This window comes from Ostrea edulis, chromosome 7 (genome assembly GCF_947568905.1).
Source record: "Ostrea edulis chromosome 7, xbOstEdul1.1, whole genome shotgun sequence".
Taxonomy (NCBI): domain Eukaryota; kingdom Metazoa; phylum Mollusca; class Bivalvia; order Ostreida; family Ostreidae; genus Ostrea; species Ostrea edulis.
In genome coordinates, this window is record NC_079170.1 from 10,449,659 (window position 1) to 10,475,688 (window position 26,030).

Here is a 26,030-nt window from a genome sequence, read left to right on the forward strand (position 1 = left end):
TATATCATTTAAAGTAAAAATCACTTTCCTATCTTATAAACTGAGAGGTCAAGGTCGGAACTTTATTCCTTTGTTTCATCAGTACCTGGTGAAGGTTTGAGGTCTAGCTATTTTATGTACATCTTATTCAATGTAGATACACTGTTCAAACAAAAAAAGAATAAGATGAAATAAAAAAGTGAAGTGGAAATAATGTGATTGATTGAATATTGTTTTAAGTCCCTCTCGAGAATATTTCACTCATACGGAGACATCACCACTGCCGGTAAAGGGTTGCAAAATTTAGGCCTATGCTCGGCACTTATGGCCATTGAGCGGGGAGGGATCTTTATCGTGCCACACCTGCTGTGACAGGGGATCTCGGTTTTAGCGGTCTCATCCGAAGGACCGCCCCCATTTAGTCGCCTCGTATGACAAACAAGGGGTACTGAGGATGTATTCTAACTCGGATCCCCACGGGATTGGAAATAATGTGAATATAGAAAATATAATATGGCTGTAGCTTACAAAATTGGAATGAACACAATAAATGTGATACAGCTGTGTTGTACGCTACAGGTGTCTTCTATGTGACACCACTGTGTTGTACGCTACAGGTGTGTTCTATGTGATACCACTGTGTTGTATGCTACAGGTGTCTTCTATGTGATACCGCTGTGTTGTATGCTACAGGTGTCTTCTATGTGATACCGCTGTGTTCTACGCTACAGGTGTCTTCTATGTGACACCGCTGTGTTGTACGCTACAGGTGTCTTCTATGTGATACTGCTGTGTTGTATGCTACAGGTGTCTTCTATGTGATACCGCTGTGTTCTACGCTACAGGTGTCTTCTATGTGATACCGCTGTGTTGTATGCTACAGGTGTCTTCTATGTGATACTGCTGTGTTCTACGCTACAGGTGTCTTCTATGTGATACCGCTGTGTTGTATGCTACAGGTGTCTTCTATGTGATACCGCTGTGTTGTATGCTACAGGTGTCTTCTATGTGACACCGCTGTGTTGTACGCTACAGGTGTCTTCTATGTGATACTGCTGTGTTGTATGCTACAGGTGTCTTCTATGTGATACTGCTGTGTTGTATGCTACAGGTGTCTTCTATGTGATACCGCTGTGTTCTACGCTACAGGTGTCTTCCTCGAGTTGATGTCTCCGTCCTCATTGGTGGAGCTGTTGTGTGGTAAACCAGACCTGGCCCTCCGATGTTATCGCCTCTTTCAGCCAGTGTTACAAGAATTAGACGTGTCTCAACTGGAAACATTGGCTCAGGTGTTTGACCCGTCACGGAGTCCACTGAGGGTCCAGCTGTGTAAATACATGGGTTCTAGACACAGGTATGCAAAGCACGAGTGACTGTCCGGTGAAGTTCTGCTATACCGTGCTGTGAAATGTGTATTTCCATGTTATTTCTTTGAATACTGTAAATCACATTTATTTGTGAGAACATTATGCGTTTTTCTGTGAGAGTAGTCATTCAGGAAAATTTAGTTCCTGCTAATAAACTCTTTAATTTAGAAGTCTAAAACAAGAAATAATGATATGTGTAAGTTATGTCTGATGAATAAATACATCACTGTATCCATGCAAAAATAAGGTCTCAAGAAATACAAGTGATCTAGTATTGAAATTCAGACAGTTTATATTTATTTTTGTCAAGATGATGCTACAATGAAATGGTTATAAGTATAAATGTACAGATATAAAATGTATAATGAATTTTTTTTATGCCTGTGAAATTTTAGATATTCATTTGATGACAATTTTCTTTCGATTTCAGGTTATCTGTAAATGAATTTTTTTTGTTTCTCTCAATTCTGTCTAAAACCGTAGAACTGCTCTATTAGATATTGGATTCAGGAAATACAACTGTTCATGATTTTAGAACTATTCTATCACTGATGAGGTCACAAAGTTACATCAACGTGCCGGTATAACTTAATCCCCTGTGTAACAGGAATAATGACTACTAATGTGAATTTTCTGCCACTTTCAGAACTGCCAGCATAAGTTCCATATCTAGCGATGGAGAATCGGGAATACTGGTAAGTACATAAGTTCTATAGAAGTACTTCAGACGGCTGGGATGTGTAACAGTGACTGCGGGTACCTGTTTGTGTAACAGTAAAGAGTTAATAGCTTGCACTATTCATAGAAGTTCTGTTTCTGCAGAACTGAGTTAGAAAATGCACACACAAAATCAATAGTTTTACTGTTAGAGAATTATTTAGCTCACCTGAGCCAAAGGCTCAAGTGAGCTTTTCTGATCAAAATTTGTCTGTCGTTGTAAACTTTTCACATTTTCATCTTCTTCTCCAGAACCACTGGGTCAATTTCACCCAAACTTGGCCAAAAGCATCCTTGGGTGAAGGGCTTTCAAGTTTGTTCAAATAAAGAGCCATGTCCCCTTCAAAGGGGAGATAATCACATAAATGCAAAATTAGGGTAGGGTCATTTAAAAATCTTCTTCTTAAAAAGCACTGGGCCAGAGGAGCTAACATGTACATAAAAGCTTCCTGACGTAGTGCAGATTCACGTTTGTTCAAATCATGGCCCCTGGGAGTAGGTTGGGGCCACAATAGGGGATCAAAGTTTTACATGGGAATATATAGAGAAAATCTTCTTCTCAAGAACCAATGGGCCAGAAAAGCTGACATTTATTTGAAAGCTTCCTGACAAAGTGCAGATTCAAATTTGTTCAGATCATGACCTCTTTGGATAGGTTGGGGCCACAAAAGGGGATCAAAGTTTTAAATTGAAATATATAGAGAAAATCTTTAAAAATATTCTTCTCAAGAATCATTGGGCCAAAGAAGTTGACATTTACATGAAAGCTTTCTGATATAGTGCAGATTCAAGTTTGTAAAAATCATGGCCTCCAAAGGTAGGTTGGGGCCACAATAGGGACTAAGGTTTTACATGCAAATATATATATGGAAAGTCTTCAGATAAGGGCCAAGGTGACTCAGGTGAGCGATGTGGCCCATGGGCCTCTTTTTTCATAAATGAGCATGATGATGTGAATGTGATTTGTAGGTGGATGGAATGACTGATGTCAGTAAGCTGGTGGAGTTTTTCCTTTACATCGTAATTCACCTCAACAGGAGGAGGGAGGAAGATGGAGACAGACTGCCAGTACAGGAGCTAATGTCCATCAGCACAAAGGAAGTCAGGCAGAGGGCCGGCAGTGTACGTGTCATGTAAAACTGTACTGTAATAGGGCCGGGGGTGTACGTGTCATGTAAAACTGTACAGTAAGAGGGCCGGGGGTGTACGTGTCATGTAAAACGGTACTGTAAGAGGGCCGGGGGTGTACGTGTCATGTAAAACTGTACTGTATGAGGGCCGGGGGTGTACGTGTCATGTAAAACTGTACTGTAAGAGGTCTGGGGGTGTATGTGTCACATAAAACTGTACTGTAAGAGGGCCGGGGGTGTACGTGTCATGTAAATCTGTACTGTAAGGGGGCTGGGGGTGTATGTGTCATGTAAAACTGTACTGTAAGAATTCCGGGGTAGTATGTGTCATGTAAAACTGTACTGTAAGAGGGCCGGGGGTGTATGTGTCATGTAAAACTGTACTGTAAGAGGGCCGGGAGTGTACATGTTATGTAAAACTGTACTGTAAGAGGGCCGGGGGGGGTGTGTGTCGTGTAAAACTGTATTGTAAGAGGTCCAGGGGTGTACGTGTCATGTAAAACTGTACTGTAAGAGGGCCGGGGGTGTATGTGTCATGTAAAACTGTACTGTAAGAGGGCCGGGGGTGTATGTGTCATGTAAAACTGTACTGTAAGAGGGCTGGGAGTGTACGTGTCATGTAAAACTGTACTGTAAGAGGGCCGGGGGTGTATGTCTCACGTAAAACTGTACTGTAAGAGAGCCGGGAGTGTATGTGTACATGTAAAACTGTACTGTAAGAGGGCCGGGGGTGTACGTGTCATGTAAAACTGTACTGTAAGAGGGCCGGGGGTGTATGTGTACATGTAAAACTGTACTGTAAGAGGGCCGGGAGTGTACGTGTCATGTAAATCTGATATTCGTTCCTGTACTGTAAGAGGGCCGGGGGTGTATGTGTCATGTAAAACTGCACTGTATGAGGGCCGGGAGTGTATGTGTCATGTAAAACTGTACTGTAAGAGGGCCGGGAGTGTACGTGTCATGTAAAACTGTATTGTAAGAGGGCCGGGGGTGTACGTGTCATGTAAAACTATTGTAAGAGGGCCGGGAGTGTACGTGTCATGTAAAACTGTACTGTAAGAGGGCCGGGGGTGTACGTGTCATGTAAAACTATTGTAAGAGGGCCGGGAGTGTATGTGTCATGTAAAACTGTACTGTAAGAGGGCCGGGAGTGTACGTGTCATGTAAAACTGTACTGTAAGAGGTCCAGGGGTGTACGTGTCATGTAAAACTGTACTGTAAGAGGTCCAGGGGTGTACGTGTCATGTAAAACTGTACTGTAAGAGGGCCGGGGGTGTATGTGTCACGTAAAACTGTACTGTAAGAGGGCCGGGGGTGTACGTGTCATGTAAAACTGTACTGTAAGATGGCCAGGGGTGTATGTGTACATGTAAAACTGTACTGTAAGAGGGCCGGGAGTGTACGTGTCATGTAAATCTGATATTCGTTCCTGTACTGTAAGAGGGCCGGGGGTGTATGTGTCATGTAAAACTGCACTGTATGAGGGCCGGGAGTGTATGTGTCATGTAAAACTGTACTGTAAGAGGGCTGGGAGTGTACGTGTCATGTAAAACTGTACTGTAAGAGGGCCGGGGGTGTATGTCTCACGTAAAACTGTACTGTAAGAGAGCCGGGAGTGTATGTGTACATGTAAAACTGTACTGTAAGAGGGCCGGGGGTGTACGTGTCATGTAAAACTGTACTGTAAGAGGGCCGGGGGTGTATGTGTCATGTAAAACTGTACTGTAAGAGGTCCAGGGGTGTACGTGTCATGTAAAACTGTACTGTAAGAGGTCCGGGAGTGTACGTGTCATGTAAAACTGTACTGTAAGAGGGCCGGGGGTGTACGTGTCATGTAAAACTGTACTGTAAGAGGGCCAGGGGTGTATGTGTACATGTAAAACTGTACTGTAAGAGGGCCGGGAGTGTACGTGTCATGTAAATCTGATATTCGTTCCTGTACTGTAAGAGGGCCGGGGGTGTATGTGTCATGTAAAACTGCACTGTATGAGGGCCGGGAGTGTATGTGTCATGTAAAACTGTACTGTAAGAGGGCCGGGAGTGTACGTGTCATGTAAAACTGTATTGTAAGAGGGCCGGGGGTGTACGTGTCATGTAAAACTATTGTAAGAGGTCCGGGTGTGTATGTGTCATGTAAAACTGTACTGTAAGAGGGCCGGGGGTGTACGTGTCATGTAAAACTGTACTGTAAGAGGGCCGGGGGTGTATGTGTCATGTAAAACTGTACTGTAAGAGGTCCAGGGGTGTATGTGTCATGTAAAACTGTACTGTAAGAGGTCCGAGTGTGTATGTGTCATCTAAAACTGTACTGTAAGAGGGCCGGGAGTGTATGTGTCATGTAAAACTGTACTGTAAGAGGGCCGGGAGTGTATGTGTCATGTAAAACTGTACTGTAAGAGGGCCGGGAGTGTACGTGTCATGTAAAACTGTATTGTAAGAGGGCCGGGGGTGTACGTGTCATGTAAAATTATTGTAAGAGGTCCGGGTGTGTATGTGTCATGTAAAACTGTACTGTAAGAGGGCCGGGGGTGTATGTGTCATGTAAAACTGTACTGTAAGAGGTCCGGGGGTGTATGTGTCATGTAAAACTGTACTGTAAGAGGGCCGGGGGTGTATGTGTCACATAAAACTGTACTGTAAGAGGTCCGGGTGTGTATGTGTCATCTAAAACTGTACTGTAAGAGGGCCGGGGGTGTATGTGTCATGTAAAACTGATTTAGTTCCTGCACTGTAAGATTCCTTATTCTATTGCGAAATTACTCGTAGACATCAAATCGTGAGAACATGGATTTGTGGGTGGACTGTTGATCAGAGATTTGTGGGTGGACTGTTGATCAGAGATTTGTGGGTGGACTGTTGATCAGAGATTTTAAGTGTATTTCAGCAATACAAAATAAAAGCAAGTGGTTTTATTTTGTAAGTGGTTTTATTTTGTTAGTGATTTTATTTTATTAGTGATTTTATTTTGTTAGTGATTTCATTTTGTAAGTGGTTTTATTTTGTAAGTGATTTTATTTTGTTAGTGATTTTATTTTGTAAGTGATTTTATTTTGTTAGTGATTTTATTTTATCTTGCTAGTGATTTTATTTTGTAAGTGATTTTATTTTTTAAGTGGTGCTTCTTGGTAAATGACGTGATAATGAATTCCTCTCATAATCTATAGTATTATGTGTTAGTACTGTGGAATAAATTTATTTTGGGGGGGGGGGGGGGGGGGGTCAATGTTTTAGGATGATAGGAGTTTTCTGTGGATAGGACAGCTTGTTGTAACAATTGTAACTAAAATGATAATATGTTGGGGCTGTATGATATCATTTGGTCCTTGAGAATTGAAAATTTTACACACCATGTGAAATATTTTACTTTTACCTCATTGGAGAAAAAGAAGGTAATTAATTCATGATTATATTATGACAATTGAAGGAGGTTTTGAGTAAGTGAGTGCATGTCTTTATATTGTGTGTGTATTGTAATATTATTGTATTCAGCATATACATGCAAGTCAACCAGTCCCGAGAAGAAAGCGCCTGTCCTATCAGCCTCGACCAATAGGGGCGGGGCCACAGCATGTAGCCCTTGTCAGGAATGGTGACCTCTTTACCTGGGGAAGAACGTCACAAGGGAGGTAAGGAAGTGATTGAGTGTTAGAATAAATGTATCTATACAAGTAAATTTACAGTGGAATTCCTTAATACTGACCAACTGTCGGACTGAAAAAAGGGCTGTTTTAGAGGGGTGGATGATGTCCTGAAAGTGAACGACTGCTAATGATTTATGTCCCTTTTCCAAAGCTCATACTGTTCCCTATCATTACTACTGATTTGATGATCATGACTTTATTAAAACCAATTAAAAAAAGAAGCCGGTTGTCATTGAGTAGTTCGAATCCGAATAAGCCGATTTTGAAGGGGGACCAGTATTGAGGAGTTTCACTGTATACTTTTCAATGGAAATCTATGTTGATTTTGGTACTGTAAAATCATCAGCTTTTGGTTGGAGGGGGGGGGGGAGAAAGTAGTGGACATAGCCCATGAATTTAATACCTTCAGGAACAAAGAGAAAGTGAACTGCGATAAATAAACAAAGATACACAACTCTTCATCCACAAAATCCCCCCCCCCCCCAACTTATGTCTCCTAAAGCATGTAAACTGCATCGATATGATAAAAGATAAACATATTCAATTATTACAAAAATAGTTATTGGAACATATTCTTAAAATTCTTGTAGATGAAATTTTCTTAAAAGAAAAACAGCTTTGTTAAATTTTATTAATTTTACATCCCAAAAAGATGTGCTAAAAATGGATCTTTTCTTATTTAAGTGACATTCCGTCATCTTTCTCCATGTTCTAGTATATGTATGTAACACTTGATGAACACTTGAAACACCCCTTACTTAATCGGTAATATATTTTGACAGATATGCATAAATAAACAGGATTGAACCTTGCATACATGTAAATCCATGCTGTGTACCTGTAAATCTTTTCGTTATTTTCAGGTTAGGACATGGTGAGTTGGCACTAGAGAACACCGTCTCCCCGCCATGTCGAGTGGAGACCCTTCACATGCTTCAGATCAGAGTTTTGTCTGTTTCCTGTGGTGGGGAGCACACAGTGGCACTAACACAACAAGGGGTATGTCTACATTATTAGTAACATTGTTAACTGGCTGTAGTACTTATATACACATGTAACAGAAAAAATGATAAAGAATAGTGACCGATAACAGCACACATTTTGCCCTCAGGAAGGAATTTTTTAAATGCACTGACTATAGATAGTCAACAACTGCTGGTTAAGGTGAAATATTCTCTATGTTCAGAGATAGGGACATAAGATACAGTGTACAGTCCACTCCACTTATATTGAAGTCGGTTATATTGAATTATCTGTTATATTGAAGTTGAAATAAATCCCCCAGTAGCAATATTTGTGTAGTTCAGCATTGGTTATATTGAACTTTGGATATAATGAACAGGTTGGTCCCCTGAATTTCATTATATCCGGAGTAGACTGTATATATATAAACTCATGAAAACAAGGTGATAAGTTTATATTAATCTATGCACATTTGATTTCAGGTATATGGGTGGGGCTCATCTAGGTATGGCCAGGTGGGGACAGGTACCACTCACATCTACAGCCGACCTATGCAGGTGGAGGCCCTGTCCTGTGCTAGCTGTGTGGATGTGGTGTGTGGGCAGTATCACACGCTCGCCCTCACAGCTGAGGGAGAGTAAGTACATGTAGAACATGAGAGAGAAAACAATCCAGGTGTAGGGGGAGATTATTTAATGTGAGGAGAGTAAGTACATGTAGAACGTGAGAAAACAGTCCAGGTGTAGGGGGAGATTATTTAATGTGAGGAGAGTAAGTACATGTAGAACGTGAGAAAACAGTCCAGGTGTAGGGGGAGATTATTTAATGTGAGGAGAGTAAGTACATGTAGAACGTGAGAAAACAGTCCAGGTATAGGGGGAGATTATTTAATGTGAAATCAACAGAAAACAGTCAAACATATAACAATAAGTGTTCATTGTAGATGCCTTTTAAGAGATACTGTATTTGAGAGGGAGAGATAGACAGACAGACAGATGAGAGAGGCAGATAGAGAGAGAGACAGACAGAGAGAGAGAGGGGCAGAAAGAGAGACTGAGAGATTTATATCTTACAGCCTACACAAGGAATGAAATATTCTTATATTAGATTCTATTATTGAATGACTGTATTGTAGTGTGTACAGTTGGGGCTGGGGTGTACATGGACAGTTAGGTCATGGCAGTGTGGAGGACGTGTTGACTCCCACTAAGGTTGCCGACTTGACCCCGTTACATGTGTCCCACATTCAGGCAGGGCATTGCCACTCACTGGTGCTAACAGAACAGGTAAAGGGGAACAACTGCTGTCAAAGTTAAAAATATGAAGGCATTATCAGACCACAAGGAGTATCTTTTTGTTGTTGATATTATCTAATAATTATATGTCATTTATTACTCTAGTTAATCAGTGATCATATTCATATGTGGTCAGGGTTTATTACTCCATTTCTCTATATGAAATCATATATTAATCAATATTATTGCAAACTATAATTGTAACATAATTATTTACATATCTTAAGCTGTTACATAGGTTATGAATTTCTTTTTAATTAAAGTCATGCTGGTAGCAAAGTGCAATATACATCGTGGCTTGTTGTTTATATTTGAAATGTACAAGATTGAGTTTAACGATAGATGAAGATGATATAGCTTTGATATAAAAAAAAAAAAAAAAAAAAAAGAAAGAAAAAGAGAAACAAAATCAACTATGGATAAAATGTTTCTTACTAGTGATTTTAGCGCGTGAATTTAAGATTAAATTGGTAAATAAATGGGGTTTATTTTCCAGGGTGCTGTGTATGCCTTTGGATGTGGTTTCTTTGGCCAACTGGGCTTAGGCAACAACAAAAAATCTTCTGTCCCAGTTAAAGTAAACACACTGCCAGAGAAAATTGCCATTGTAGGAACGAGATATTTCCATAATGTAAGTTTTGTTCAGGAATCAAAGAATACAGGGAGGGTGAGTTTATGTTTGTTTAATCTAGGAAGTTAAAATGGTGTATAGATAAGATAAGATAAGTTTATTCCAATTTTGGGCCCAGAGGGTATAACAGTAAGACATTTTATAAAGAAGGAAATTCAAAAAAGAAAGAAAGTTTACAACATTAACTACAGGTTACAGAGACTGCAAACTGCGTGTGGATGCAGCATGTTGGGGAAACAAGTACATACATATATGAATTGCTAATCATGTGTGTACACAAGTAAATGGACAGTATCAGTATTATACCAACATATGAATAATAAACTATAATGATTTTTGCAGTTTTAAAGCATCACTTCTTTTTCTGAAAGTTTGCACTAAATATTCACTCAATTTGACAATTACTGGTTTGTCTTCATTAATCATCAACCAAGTAAATTTGTCCTTATTTGTTAGATAGATAAAAATTTTGTTGAGCTTGTATATACCATTGAAAAACATATGTATATATTCACAAGGCTTTGCAAAGCAAAGACCTGTATAATACACTATTTTGAGGAGTTGGAAAAAAGTTTAAAAAAATTTTAAATAATCATACTGTTATAGCATACACCTATTTACTGGCGATGAGGACAATAACAAGTTCATTGTCCTCCAAGACACAATTATTTCCCGAGGTGCAGCCTTGAGAAATAGTGGCTGTTGGGGGGGGGGGGGGGGACTAAAAACTTGCTGTTGTCCGAATAGTCAGTAAATAGTGTCTCCAATGAAGGTTAGAATACACAGAGTGGCGGTTTCAATGAGTAACAAAATCTACACAATATGAATACACAGGGTGGTGGTTTCAAGGAGTAACAAAGTCTACACAATATAAATACACAGGGTGGTGGTTTCAAGGAGTAACAAAGTCTACACAATATAAATACACAGGTGGCGGTTTCAATGAGTAACAAAGTCTACACATGGGGATGTCATCCTTACAACCTGAGGTTTGTGACTCATGCAGCCAGGAAAGCTCGCCAGGCAGGGAAATTTATGGGGGATCCGGTGGAGCGTTACCTTCTACCAGAAAGTGTAGACACAAGTTATGTCCATGGACGAATTACCAAGGTGAGAATTCATACAAAATTACAAACTAAGGTAAAAATGAAATACTAGCTTAAGGTGACAATGTCAGATTCACAAAGGTAAACATGTCAGAATGACAAAGGTAACAATGTCAGAATCACAAAGGTAACAATGTCAGAATGACAAAGGTAAACATGTCAAAATCACAAAGGTAAAACTGTCAGATTGACAAAGGTAAAACTGTCAGAATCACAAAGGTAAACATGTCAGAATGACAAAGGTAACAATGTCAGAATCACAAAGGTAAAACTGTCAGAATCACAATGGTAAAACTGTCAGAATGACAAAGGTAAAACTGAAGTGTCAGAATCACAAAAATAACAAAGTATCACAAGAATTACAAAGGGAACAATTAATTACAATGGTAAGAATAAAATACAAAAATGTCCAAGTGTTTCTGATTGTTCCCAGTTCTGACCTGTACATAATATTGCGATTTGAAGTTTTCATGGTGATTTGTACTCTGTCTATAGTCATGCTCAATTTATTAGGTATTACTTCACATGTAAAAGCAGAAAGTCCCATTGCTTTATATATCAGGTATTACTTTACGTATGAAAGTTTAATGTCCCATTGCTTTATATATCAGGTATTGCTTTACGTATGAAAGTTTAATGCCCCATTGCTTTATATATCAGGTATTACTTTACGTATGAAAGTTTAATGCCCCATTGCTTTATATATCAGGTATTACTTTACGTATGAAAGTGAGAAGTTCTGTTGCTTTCTATTGGATGTTACATATAAAATTAGAAGTTCCATATTTGATATGACAGATTGCTGTGGGGAGTTCCTATGGTTTATATATTGGGTGTTACATTACAAAGTTCCGTTTCTGATGACAGATTGCCGTGGGGAGTTTCCATGGTTTATATATTGGGTGTTACATCACATATAAATGTTAAAAGTTCCGTTTCTGATGACAGATTGCCGTGGGGAGTTTCCATGGTTTATATATTGGGTGTTACATCACATATAAATGTTAAAAGTTCCGTTTCTGATGACAGATTGCCGTGGGGAGTTTCCATGGTTTATATATTGGGTGTTACATCACATATAAATGTTAAAAGTTCTGTTTCTGATGACAGATTGCCGTGGGGAGTTCCTATGGTTTATATATTGGGAGTTACATTACAAAGTTCTGTTTCTGGTGACAGATTGCCGTGGGGAGTTCCTATGGTTTATATATTGGGTGTTACATTACAAAGTTCTGTTTTTGATGACAGATTGCCGTGGGGAGTTCCTATGGTTTATATATTGGGAGTTACATTACAAGGTTCCGTTTTTGATGACAGATTGCCGTGGGGAGTTCCCATGGTTTGTTGATGACGCTGGATGGAGATGTGTACAGCTGGGGACGTAATATGGAGGGACAGATTGGCAACAACTCCAAACATGAAATGGTAAGGAACAAAGATGTCTGATGGTTGTGATTTATAAAAAAAACGTTATAGATGGTAATCAACTAATATGTTTTAAATGGTAATGACTTATCAAAAGTACTGAGTCTCTTTATGTTACTATATACACATACAGTCAACTCTCGATAAACCGCCACCTTTTGTTCTTATGAAATTATGGCATTATAACGAATTTGGCGATGAATTGAATTACTGCCATCTTGAAGAAATATAGTTACCGTTCTTGTATATGTAAGAGTTATCTTTCCTCTATTTACAATACTTATGTAAGTGAGCGATCAGGTAACATTCGGTAAACAATCCTGTCTCGTCTATGTTATAAATATTTTTCAAATCATAATTTTTCATTACTTCTATTGCCTCTTTCCGGCCATCAGTTATCAAACTCACATCAATTCCGGCACTTTCACCGCTTATAATTCTGGAAGAAATTCCATGACGTTGTTTGAAACGAGTTAGCCACCCTTCAGAATATTTGAAATTGGATATTCCTAGCTCTGCACCATACTGTTTTCCCTTTTCAATTATCATATCCCCGGTAACAGGAATGTTGGGTTTTTTTGTCCTGACTTGCGTAAACCACATAAACAACGCCTTTTCTAAGTCAGTATTGAGTGCACTGCAGTGCCGTTTCCTGGCAAGCGAGCCTTTAGAGATTGGGTCAGGGACTCAGGGTTGACAAGAATTGCATCCTTTGCTGCTAAGATGTCGCCTCTTTCGTGGCGAAGCCATAGCTAAATTGAAATGTGTTTCTATGATGTATAAAAACTTGATTACAGTTCATCTCGAGTTATTTATTCAATACAGCAATTACTGGGATCCTTCTGTCCAGGTGTACGCCGGAGATCGATAATGACCAATTTACTGCTTCACTGACCACGTGCACCCATGGCAGTTTATCGTGATAATTAACACGTTGAAATGGACTTTTGTAATGAAAACACTGTGGCAAATGGCGATAGCGAATTTGGCGTTTTAACGAGAGTTTTAAGTAACAGAAAAAATGTTCCTAGAAAAATGCAGCATTATAACGAAAATGGCGATAAATTGAGTGGCGATAATTCGAGAGTTACCTGTAGTACATTGTACATTTCATTACCAAAAATTGTTAGAAAATTAGGGTTTTTTTCTTTCCCAGAAACAACCAAACATCATTACACAGATCAATGATCGTCAAATGGCTCATCTAGCTTCTGGAGGAGAGTTTAACGTAACCATGGATACCGAGGGACTGGTGTGGGTGTGGGGAAAGAATGACTTTGGACAGGTATAAAGCTACTGGGACCTGTGTTTATTATGTGTGATGTATCACGTTAATATGAACGAGAAAACAGCAGACATGCCTGCCTCATCCTGTTAATTATTCCCTACTTCAGGAGACATTTTCAGACACGTAGAAATCACTTTGTCGTTTGTTTCAGTGGATCAAGGTCACGCTTTTCTGGCATCGGTGGATAACCATGGTTGATTTTATCTTTCTACTCATCACATTTGTTGATTAGAATCAATGGATTAGATTGATTGTATATTGTTTAATGGCCCGCTCGAGAATATTTCACTCATATGGGAACGTCACTGTTGTCGGTGAAGGGCTGCAAAATCTAGGCCTATGCTCGGCGCTTACAGCCTTTTTAGCATGGAGGGATCTTTATCGTGCTACACCTGCTGTGACACGGGGCCTTGGTTTTTGCAGTCTCATCCGAAGGACCGCCCCATTTAGTCACCTCATGCGACTAGCAAGGGGTGCTGAGGACCTATTCTAACCAGGATCCCCACGGGATAAGATTAAAAGACATGAGACTTGCAGGTTATTGATTTCAAAATAAAACCAAGCCCATGAACAACTAAACCTGCATGCAAATGAAAAGTCATCCATGTTTGTTTATATCGGGAAGTAAGTACATACAGTGTATATTGTTTAGTAAAAAACGCAATTGTTTTAAGTTCCATGAAGGTTTGACTAATCATGTGTTGTTTGCTAATATTAACCATCTATGAAAGTTTCTTGGCAACTTCGTCTGCAGCTAATGTGTAGAAAGACAAATAAATTGTGAATATCCGATGATGACTTTCTGGGTGAATTTAGAAGTGAGAGAAAAAAGCACCAGATCTTATTGTGATGTCATAGCACTTTGTCATGAAACTCAGGAAAATATTCTTAGACTTGCAAGACCAGATGGAGTGAAAGGTTGTGTTACCTGTTTTGAGTCCACAGAATACTCCATTTAATCCTCGTGGCCTTGTTTACATTCAAATTGATGAAGGATGAGACTTACTGATTTTATGTTGCCTATTACAGCTGGGAATGGATAGAGTAGATCCTTCTAGTCCAACGTCAGCCAAACACACCAGAATACACACCCACCACAGGCATCGGGAAACTACCACCTCACTGACAGAGATACTGGCTCCCATGGTGTGTACTGGTATCCCGGCCCCAAAACCTGCCAGCAGGATAGGCCACATTAGCCTGTCCCAGTCCGACTCTTATGACAGCAGTGAAGAACACCGGGTAATTATTCAGAGTATTGAGATAGACTGCTGTAATGTTAGATTAATTTGTTAGATGATATTAATCTGTTCCAGGGTTATGTGATCCCAAGTATATGTTGTGACAGATGTTTATATTATGAGTGAATGCTTCAAGACTCTTTTTACATTAGCATATTTTGGTAGTGAGGAAAAAGAAATATGGTATGATTTATAAAAATTATTTGTAAAATAGATGGGGATGGAGAGATTTAACGAGCGCCACCTGGATAAATTAATGGATCTCCAGACACTGACAGAAACAAAGTACAGCAGACTCGTAGTTCTGGAAGTACTAGAGGTAAGTCCTTAATGCTCAATCTTCAAGTTTGTTACTCGTATCTAAAAATGCATGCACAATTGTAGAAATTAGACACGTGTACTTTCAGGTAATTGCATTTATTTTAGGTACATGTATGTGCAAGTAAATAACAGTAACTATGGTCAATGATCAGAAAGAAAGCATTTAAATGTGTATTCCATGTAGCTGTAACACGTAATGGGTCTGGATATTGATGTGTAACATGGAATGGGTCTGGATGTTGATCTATAACATGCAATGGGTCTGGATGTTGATATGTAACATGGAATGGGTCTGGATGTTGGTGTGTAACATGGAATGGGTCTGGATGTTGATGTGTAACATGGAATGGGTCTGGATGTTGATGTGTAACATGGAATGGGTCTGGATGTTGGTGTGTAACATGGAATGGGTCTGGATGTTGATGTGTAACATGGAATGGGTCTGGATGTTGATGTGTAACATGGAATGGGTCTGGATATTGATATGTAACATGGAATGGGTCTGGATGTTGATGTGTAACATGGAATGGGTCTGGATGTTGATGTGTAACATGGAATGGGTCTGGATGTTGATGTGTAACATGGAATGGGTCTGGATGTTGATGTGTAACATGGAATGGGTCTGGATGTTTGTGTGTAACATGGAATGGGTCTGGATGTTGATGTGTAACATGGAATGGGTCTGGATGTTTGTGTGTAACATGGAATGGGTCTGGATGTTCATGTGTAACATGGAATTGGTCTGGATGTTGATCTATAACATGCAATGGGTCTGGATGTTGATATGTAACATGGAATGGGTCTGGATGTTGGTGTGTAACATGGAATGGGTCTGGATGTTGATGTGTAACATGGAATGGGTCTGGATGTTTGTGTGTAACATGGAATGGGTCTGGATGTTGGTGTGTAACATGGAATGGGTCTGGATGTTGATGTGTACTATCTATATTTGTAGCACCTGTCAGACTTCTGTCACTGTATACAGCTACTACGGAAGTGTGTGGATCTCAAGGATTGGCTTTGTGCTGCCTATGTGTGCCTTCATGAACAAAACTATCCACAGGTGAATATAATGTAAAAGTGGGGGGAATAAGTCGCAGTGAAAACTATCCACAGGGGAATATAATGTAAAAGGGGGAAATAACTCACAGTGAAAACTATCCACAGGTGAATATAATGTAAAGGGGGAAATAACTCGCAGTGAAAACTATCCACAGGTGAATATATTGTAAAGGGGGAAAATAACTCCCAGTGAAAACTATCCACAGGTGAATATAATGTAAAAGGGGGGACAACTCACAGTGAAAACTATCCACAGGTGAATTTAATGTAAAAGGGAGATATAACTCCCAGTGAAATATTCACTGTATTCATGGTGTAAAAAGATCTATGAATTCAAGAAACCGTGAATAAATTTGATTTGAGAAATCAAGTTTTTATACCCTATGCAACAACCTGCAGAGGATATAATGTTTTTATCCTGTCTGTTCATCAGTCAGTCCTGGTTTTGTTAGTACAACTCCTCTTAAACTTCTGAACAGAATATCATGAAACTTTGTAGTTGATAAAGACAGACTATGTAGATGTGCATATTCACAAGAAATTCTTATTTGATATTTAGTCTGGAAGTTATGCCCCTTTTGAACAAAGAAGTTTGGCCTCCGTCAATCCTGTTCTTGTCAACACAACTCCTCTAACACCACTAAACAGAATTTCATGAAGTTTTGTAGTTAATATGGGCATAGTGTATAGATGTGCATATTTGCTGGAAGTTTGATTTTTTTTTTGTTTTGTTCAAGGAGTTATACCACTTTTGAATATAGAAATTTGGCCAAAATATACTACAATTGTATATTGTGCAACTTGCGTGAAACCAGTTTTTAAAATACTTAAGTGTATACCATTTTCACGTATGCTCTCTCTAACTGTCTAATTAGTTTTTGCATTTTAAGTTCAATTAAGGACTTTGAGGATTTGAAATCTTCTGAAAGCTCCTGAATTAATACACTAAACTGTAACTAGAATGTGGGGAAAATAATTCTTCATCATTCACTTGTGCAGAATAGGGAAATTCCACCTCTGGAACAAGATTAGCTGCCTACGACTCGGCAAAGACTCATCCTAGATTGCGAATCTTGTCCCCTCGGTGGAATTTCCCTATTCCACACTCGTGCTAATGAAGGATTCTATCATTCTTTCACTATATACAAGTGTAGATTACCAGAAGATATATTACATAGTCGTTCAGTAAATTATACACAGGCTGATTGTAATCTTACATTCTTGTCATTCAGTTATTTTTAAATGCCATGTTTTCACTAAATTCAAATCAGCTTATAATGAGTTGTAGTAATCTTAAAGCACCTGCACCAGTAAGATGCATTCACTAACTAAACAATAAAATAAACATTGTTGAAAATAGTTTGGTAATCATATATATGAAAAATTCATATTAACTTTTAAATGAAATCATTTTGCAGGCATTAACCTTTCACCTCTCTGCACTGAAGAAATACAAGCAGCAATTTGACGAGAAATTTAAGGTCATTGTGTCTGCAATCACAAATCTCTATCTCCAGTAAGTATCGCTATGGTAACATAATGGGAATTGAAAGCGTTTTATTTGATCTTCTGTCAGATTATTAGATCAATGAATAATACCAAAGATTGCATCTTATTATCTAAAATAACATATCTCATATGTAAGCATCATTAACCAGTGTAAATTCAAATTTGAATTTCAATGACCTTTGGGCTAAGATGTGACCATAATATGGGTTTAAAGTTTTGCATAGGTATTATTCTTCACAAGATCCATAAGGCATATTTACAAATTATCAAATTAATATGCAAGCACCTTCCTGTAGCATAAATACAAAATTGTTGAAACTATGAAACCTACCCCACCCCCCATATTACATGTAAGGATTTAAGATTACAGAGGAAAATATAATTTTAATATCTTTTTCTCAAGAACAGCAATGCTATGGTTCATCAAATATACTCATGCAATGTAGACTAAAGTTTGTTCATTCCATGACCCCTGGAGCCCGGGCCAGCCCACAATTTGTTCCATGACCCCTCAAGCCCGGGCATGCCCACAATTTGTTCCATGACCCCTCAAGCCCGGGCAAGCCCACAATTTGTTCCATGACCCCTGAGCCAGGACATGCCCACAGTTTGTTCCATGACCCCTGGAGCTAGGACATGCCCACAGTTTGTTCCATGAACCCTGGAGCCAGGACATGCCCACAGTTTGTTCCATGACCCCTGGAGTCAGGACATGCCCACAATTTGTTCATTTCATGATCCACTGGGCCAGAACATGCCAACAATAAGAATTGTTTGAAAAAAAATCTCTAAAAATATTTTTTTAAGAATGTCAACTTGGTATGCAAGCATCATCATGAAATGTGTATTTTTAATATTATTGAAAGCATGTTTCAAGAAATCAAAGTGGGACCATAAAAAAGGATTTAAAGTTTTATTTAGGAATTCAGGATTTATTAATTTTTTGATTTTGAAAAAATGCAACTAAGGATCTAGAAGGGTACGAATTGTCAAATTGATGTGCAGATTTTATATTCTATAAAAAAATATTTACCGTATAAATTAGTCATAAGATGCTCATTTATTAATTTCATTTCAGACTCTGTGTTAAACAAGATTTGCCAGCAGGACAAAAGGAAGAAAACTACAGGATTTTGGTCATGGAGGTAACATCTCCGACAGTCTCAATTAAAAAAAAAAAAAAATCTCCGACAGTCTCAATTGTAACGTCGCCAAAATTATAAGAAAATTAAATAAAAGACAATTTCAGCACACTACAAAAACACCTCAGTCAAAATAAATTTTACATCTTTAATCTTGAACAAGCATCAAATCATTTTCATAAGTTTCTACATTATAAACATGATAAACAATAATGGCGTGCAGTGGCTTCACTACAAACCAGCGAAATCCCAGTTCTCACAGTCTAATGTTAATCACCGACTCCAAACACATGTTCGAATCCCGAAACCCTTGTCTCGAAACCAACACGCACACATCGCACGAATGTCCCCGCTATCATCAGATTTATCTGATTACACAAAGTTTTTCTTCAGACAGTCCCGTGTCGATCTGCTATGGCCGCATCTTGTGTCGAGTTCTCCTCATCTGCCAGACACTGCGCGTGGCCCCATGACAACGAGCAAACAAATAGAGTGGTGGATCTAATTACGTTTCAAATAAATTATCAAACATTACAATGCAATCACTTCAGATACAAATTGTTAAACATTTAAATGTAATTATCTTTTACATATCGTAACACAATTCAAGAAATACATCTCCGACAGAATTTTAAAAAAAACATCTCCGACAGAATTTTGAAAAAACATCTCCGACAGTCTCAATTAAAAAAAAACATCTCTGACAGTCTCAATTCAAGAAAAACATCTCCGACAGTCTCAATTTAAGAAAAATCTAATTGTGTTTTCAATGAAAATGGTTGGCTTCATTGATACAAAACTGTGTCTTCTTTTCAGATGCTGCAGTTCTGGAAGGCAGAAGAACTGATGTCCAGTGACTTAGAAAAGTTACTGACCCCTTACCTAGATCACCTCTCCTGTGTTCTGTCGGTCATCATCTTCTGGTAAGTAGGTCAATCTAGAAACATATTAGTGCTTTTTCTGTTGTGTCTCAAGATAAGTGTAACTAATGCCTTGTGTCTATTAAAGCTTTATAGGATGTCCGGGGTAATCTGTGAGAAAATAATCAGAAAAACACATGACTGACAGAGGCAATCTTGGCATTCTGGAAATTACGCTTGAAAGGGAATTGCATGTATTGAATACTGATATAAAGTTGATATCAAGATGAAGAAGCATTTTGTGCTGTATGATGGGAAAGAAATTCTTATTTGGGAATATTTTAAATTCTACTTTTTGAATAAATCAATTTGCTTCTATCAGTGTAATGATGATTTAGATCATGTGCTGACAAAAATATATTTCCAAAGTACATATACATTTGCCACAGTTGACCATCTTAAACAATTTAAAACATGTTGTCTGAAAGAAAAATCAACTTTCTTTAAATTTTGCTATGCATATGTTTCTGTAAGGTACTTCCGTTCATTTCAGGCCGGCGTCCTGTGAGAAAAGTACTGTTGCAGAACCCAAGCTTTCTTTCTCAACAAAATTCTCCCTGACAGTTTTACAAAATGTTGTCAAGAAAATCCATTCATTAGACTTTGAGAAAAAGCATCCAATTTGTTACCAAGCTTACCGGGCTGTAACCATGGATAAGAATGGGGGTCAAGGCCTTGACCTTCAACCTAGTGAAAAGATGATACCATATCAACAGCTTTGGCAGGATGTGGTACAGAATCTGCAAAAAGGAGCAGAGTCTCGTCAGTTCATCACCATGACTCGCAGCGAGGTGGATCACCTAGATGAAAAACTTCACAACGACCAGCCATGCGAATCAAGCCAGGGCAGTAACAGTGTTTTGTTTACATGTGGCCATTACTATACAAAACAGAATTTCATGGAGGAGGTATTGGTAAAGTTTCAAAAAGAATTGTCTCAAGGTCCTGATCGTTTACCAAACAGTGCCCAAGTCCTACAGAAGTATTACACCGGTAGTGAGTTACTGCCCCTAGCCTGTCCTAGGTGTGTTCTTAATGCTTTGCATTCTGTGGGGAGTTAGTGTATGGGATGATCATTAACATAACACCATGAAACTGTGACATTTTGACATGGTTCATTAAATCAGATGAGGATGATAGTATAAATCCTTAATGTATACCAAAGCCCATATCAGCAAGCTTGATTATATGTGAACAGTTTTACAGTGCAATGAAGAGTTTGTTTTAAGTTATCTTCTTATTACATTTATTAATTGTTGTATAATTGTACTCCATATCATATCACATGCTCAAATTTTTATTGATTATTAATGTAATGTTATTTGTTGCCTCTTTCAATGTTAAACCAATGAATACCGGTCACTGTACATGATTTGTAATGTGTTCATAGATTGTGTTAATTGTTAAATCTTTAATTAATGTCCAGTCTGATGAATGGGAGATCTGGCTGTAGTCATGTCAATTTCAATTTGTGTCAAAATATATTTTTAATTTGATTTTTAGTTTAAAAAATCAGAGACATATATATGGAATATTTTATTTTAAAAAATTTAAGCATTTTAAATGTTTGAACCAAATTGTTATTTACATGAGTTTCAATTATTGTCAGAGCACAAGCTGTGTACTCTCTCTCTCTCTCTCTCTCTCTCTCTCTCTCTCTCTCTGATTCAAGGGGTTGTTCAGCAGTCAGCACTCTACTCTGGAAAAAATTCAGACTATCACAGTGATGTAATTTATGACCACTTGATTTTGTTTGTAATCTGCTGGAGGAGAAATAGAAGGTCCCAGTGTTATAAACTGTAAACTTAACAGAGGGTTGTATCAATACCAAATCAAACGGTGTCACAAGATTGAGATTATTTTATTACCTGAAATTTAACTCTTGGCCCACAAATAGAAGCACAAAAAAGCGGATTTTGGTGGTGGATTTTATTTATATAATTTATTATTCGGACACAAATGATGTAAAACTTCAATTTATTATTCGGGAGCAAATAATACAAAACTTCAATATCTGACAACCGAGCCCCTGTGTTAATGGGGGCATTACTGTTGCCGACGATTATATTGATTATTCATTATGCTTCATGAAATGTTATTATTTCTTAAAGTCTAAGAACTTTTTCCATGGAAATTAATATATATTTACCCATTGATATGTAATTAAATATGATATAGTAAGGACTTCCGGTATGTACAAAAATAAAACGTACGTTACTGTCGCCAGAGCAGGTACCTTATAACAGTGGTATTAAATTTATGTACATTACTGTCGCCAGAGCAGGTACCTTATAACAGTGGTATTAAATTTACGTACATTACTGTCGCCAGAGCAGGTACCTTATAACAGTGGTATTAAATTTACGTACATTACTGTCGCCAGAGCAGGTATCTTTTATTTCAGTATCAGTAATATTAAATTTACGCATAACAGCATTATGTTTGCTTTTTAAATAAAGTTGGATAGCATAAATGAGACCAAAAAAAATAAGACGTTTTATGTGTATTTCTTAATTTTGGTAAATGAATGCTCTTCTAAAGTCATAGATTTCAACATTTAAGATAATATAGCCATGTATAGTACGTACTTGTTTCCCCAATTGCTGCATCCACATGCAGTTTGCAGTCTATGTAACCTGTCGTTAATGTTGTAAACTTTCTTTCTTTTTTTTTGAATTTCCTTCTTTATAAAATGTCTTCCTGTTATGCCCTCTGGGCCCAAAATTGGAATAAACTTATCTTATCTTATAGCCATTAATTTTCCGCCTACACATTAGTTTTCGTCGCTAATAATGGTGGCTTTACAACTTTAAAAATGTAACAAAGATAGTTTCTTATTATCTATAATAAAAGTATTTTCTATGTGATACTTTTTTACTGACATTATCCGAATTTCAATATCGTGTTTTCTGAGCATATGGATAAGAATGAAATCTACGGTACTGTACCTCATGTTTTCAAAAAACGAGTTTTTCAATGCAATATATGCAGGGTGAAAATTGTATAATACATCTTGCGTATTTGTAATCAAATATAAAAATTTATGACATGGCGTTAATCTCAGTATATACTGTTTGTATTGATTATTACCAAGATTTAGATTAAAGATTTGTTTGTAACACATACGTCTGGTAGCAATGCTAGATTGATGAAATGTTTATGGAATTCCAATTCGATACGATGTTGCTCAGAATCAATGTGGTCCTATCAAATCATTTACAAAGCTTTACTCTCTCCTCCCCCTACTTGCAATATTTTTGAGACAGTCATTATAGAAGACCTCCGCCCCAACGAGTTGGGGATTTGAAGATCGGTCTAAACAGCTTTTTATTTTTACTTTCTTTGGGTTTTTTTTTTTTTTATATATATATACTTATTTTTTTCTGCCTGTCAAGATGTTTTGAGGGGCCAAAACTTTCAATTTGTAAATCCAACCCCCACCCCCCTTCCCTTTGAAAAACGATGATACTGCCTGGTCAATGGATAATTATTGTTAGGCAGTTTAATGATTATGATAGCACCATATAAACATTTTCATTTTTATTCATGTTTGCAGAAAATGTCACTCAGCAGAGCGGAAATAATGACGAAACTCGACACATATATTGTTGAGTTTCTATAGAAATAATGTTAAAATTATACTTCTTTTGTCAAATATGCCTTCCGGGGCCCTTGATTGGTCAATAAAATATCTTGTGTATACCAAAAGTATGGAAACGTGAAATGTACGTTATCTGTTAGAACACAACGAGTGCTGTAAAAATACGCAGTGTTATTTTTGTCAAATTCTGTTCAAATTAGAATTGTACGTTACTTTCATTAAAATGCAATAAAATATTGAACAACACAAAACTTAATGATGTTTACTCTAATTTTGTCATTTATTGCGGATTTAGATTATGTTAATTTCTAGACTTTTAAGGGGAAAATGTCATGAAGCTATTTGTGAAATGTACGTTACAATATGGGGGCTTTGAAAAAAAAGTTTCAGAATTGCTTTAGTATGAGGAAATACAAAGTTATCGCATGCCATGTAGTTGGAAAACATCTTGGAAGTTTAATTTCTTGAAAAAATATCAAGATTTTTATACACAGAGAAAGCTGCATAAAAATGAAACAGTACGCTATTTTAACATGATTATAAAAGACCATATATATAGTGTCTCAGTTTACCCTGGTACTTTGTTTCCATTGATGTTTTCAATATTCTGGCAGTCTAATTTCGTATCAGAAATACGTATTGATAGAGAAACTAACGCAATACCACCTTTCAAAAATGTTTGATCTTGTGTAACGCACAGTCTGATCTTGTGTAACGTACATTTCAAGTGTTGATTTACTCACTATAGGGCGTTTATGCTTGTCATTGTGTAAAAATGAAAAGCAAGATAATCCTATTTCTTTTTTCTGCAATTAAAAAGTACCGATCGGGGACAGTTTTGGAATTCTTTATTTTTTCAGCAAATAGATTTGTGATTTTGCACACATTAACTTAATGTTAAGTTAAGAAGCACTTGATGAAATCCACCTAATACAGTAGTATATCACTTACCAAGGGAGCAGAATGTTGATTGACGGTAATGGAAAAGAAGCCGGTATACACATCAAAGTGTGGAGTGACAGGAGAGGAGCTGGGATTATAGATCGAGTGTAGACCAAATAAAACGAACGATCCACTTCTATCTATTGAACTCATTCAGATAAAAAGACTTTTCCATCGAAATGTTGAAATAACCATGTTGTAAATTTTTTTAATTCAAAAGTGTTCCCGCTGTCCGGTAAAGGACACACGCGAGACAATTTGTGAGGGACCAAGCTCCCCGTCCATCAAAATAGCAATATATCGAAAAAACGAAGAGAATTTTATAGACAACCCACTTGAAGTTTGGTTAAAAATGGCCCATTAGTTCTGAAGAAGATTACTTTCCTATATATCAGCATGTAAAACTTTGATCCCCTATTGTCGCCCAACTCTACCCCTGGTGGCCATGACCTGAACAAAATTTAAACCTACTTCATACCAGGAAGCTTACATTATAATATTACAAAACATTGGTGTAACTATTTAGATAGATGCTTTATGCAGAGAAAACAAATTCATGGACTTTAAAGAACCGTATGAATATGTCTTACATGCTATAGTCATTGTGCCATAATTTTTTTGTTTTCTTTTCTTATTTTGATTGTAGTGTATGCCAACATGATGATGTCAATAAATAAATTGAATTGAAATTGCCATATACAATTAAATATAAACTTTTCTGGTCCGGTGGTTCTTGAAAAGATTTTTAAGGATGTCCCGTATACATTCGCTTGTAAAACTCTGATCCTCTAGTGTGCCTCCCCCCTACCCCCGGGGGTCATGATTTTAAGAATTTTGAGTCTCCACTACATGTATGTCAAGAAGCTTCCGTGTAAATTTCAGCATTTCTGGCCCAACGGTTTTTGATAAGAAACTTTTTAATTCAAGTGACCCTACCCTATTTTTGCATTTTTGTAGTTATCTCCCCTTTGAAGGAGGCGTGGTTCTTTATTTGAACAAACTTGAATCCCCTTTATCCAAAAATGATTTGTACCAAGTTTGGTTGAAATTGGCCCACTGGTTATGGAGAAGAAGTCGAAAGTATGAAAAGTTTACAGGTAGACGGACAGACAACTTGAGCTTTTAGCTCAGGTGAGCTGAAAAGAACAACAAAACAAACAAACCAAAAACAAAGACAAACATTAACAAAAAGACTCACTAAAGGCATAGTAGATTTCAAACAATTTGTGAAGCACAAACAGAAATACCAATAGAAACGAGATGAAATATTCTGATTACAAGAGATATAAATAACACGAAATGTTGTATTTCTCTGATATGTGAAAACTGAATGCTAAAGAAGTGTATGTAATACACAAGATGAGGAAGATTGAATAATAAATACCGGAAATAGCATATAGAGAACCAGAGCAGCCTCGTGGCTGACTACAACAGATAAAGAATAACTGTGACAGAATACAAACGGCAGGAAGACACGAAGAGAAAAGGCGCATGGAAAAGTAACCTATCTATTGAAGACATTCAGGTAAAAAGACTTTTCCATCGAAATGTTGAAATAACCATGTTGTAATTTTTTTAAATTCAAAAGTGTTCCCGCTGTCCGGTAAAGGACACACTCGAGACAATTTGTGAGGGACCAAGCTCCCCGTCCCTCAAAATAGCAATATATCGAAAAGAAGATAATTTTATAGACAACCCACTTATATAGAGATCAAAGTACAGAAGGTACTAGGAGTTTAACTTTTTCAAA

The 26,030-nt window shown here is 37.5% G+C and overlaps 2 protein-coding genes and 1 long non-coding RNA gene across 5 annotated transcripts in view; 2 read left to right on the forward strand and 1 right to left on the reverse strand.

Moving 5' to 3' along the window:
* The window catches only part of LOC125654012 (uncharacterized), a 38,056-nt gene extending 14,462 nt beyond the window's left edge, over nt 1-23,594 (forward strand). The window contains exons 14-31 of one of the 3 annotated variants that reach the window (XM_056143264.1): nt 1,129-1,333; nt 1,993-2,041; nt 3,033-3,185; nt 6,683-6,819; nt 7,698-7,833; nt 8,280-8,434; nt 8,933-9,083; nt 9,589-9,723; nt 10,654-10,833; nt 12,147-12,254; nt 13,411-13,539; nt 14,572-14,784; nt 14,998-15,102; nt 16,060-16,167; nt 17,585-17,682; nt 18,754-18,820; nt 19,634-19,740; nt 20,231-23,594. In XM_056143264.1, coding sequence (XP_055999239.1) covers nt 1,129-1,333; nt 1,993-2,041; nt 3,033-3,185; nt 6,683-6,819; nt 7,698-7,833; nt 8,280-8,434; nt 8,933-9,083; nt 9,589-9,723; nt 10,654-10,833; nt 12,147-12,254; nt 13,411-13,539; nt 14,572-14,784; nt 14,998-15,102; nt 16,060-16,167; nt 17,585-17,682; nt 18,754-18,820; nt 19,634-19,740; nt 20,231-20,798 — 2,804 coding nt within the window. In that variant the 3' untranslated portion in view covers nt 20,799-23,594. Of the gene's footprint in view, nt 1-1,128; nt 1,334-1,992; nt 2,042-3,032; nt 3,186-6,682; nt 6,820-7,697; nt 7,834-8,279; nt 8,435-8,932; nt 9,084-9,588; nt 9,724-10,653; nt 10,834-12,146; nt 12,255-13,410; nt 13,540-14,571; nt 14,785-14,997; nt 15,103-16,059; nt 16,168-17,584; nt 17,683-18,078; nt 18,425-18,753; nt 18,821-19,633; nt 19,741-20,230 lie in introns of those variants that run through there. The other 2 variants (XM_056143265.1, XM_056143266.1) reach the window with 2 other exon arrangements.
* Nucleotides 18,952-20,480, reverse strand: LOC130047793 (uncharacterized). Its single transcript, XR_008796608.1, has 3 exons — nt 20,376-20,480; nt 19,700-19,848; nt 18,952-19,318 (listed from the first exon to the last, which is right to left on the reverse strand). It is a non-coding gene; the product is annotated as an uncharacterized LOC130047793 (long non-coding RNA).
* Nucleotides 23,595-25,742: 2,148 nt separating the features above from the next.
* The window catches only part of LOC125654323 (beta-1,3-galactosyltransferase 5-like), a 54,845-nt gene continuing 54,557 nt past the window's right edge, over nt 25,743-26,030 (forward strand). The window contains exon 1 of the mRNA XM_048884256.2: nt 25,743-25,805. The gene's annotated coding sequence lies outside the window, so the exon portion shown is untranslated. The remainder of the gene's footprint in view (nt 25,806-26,030) is intronic.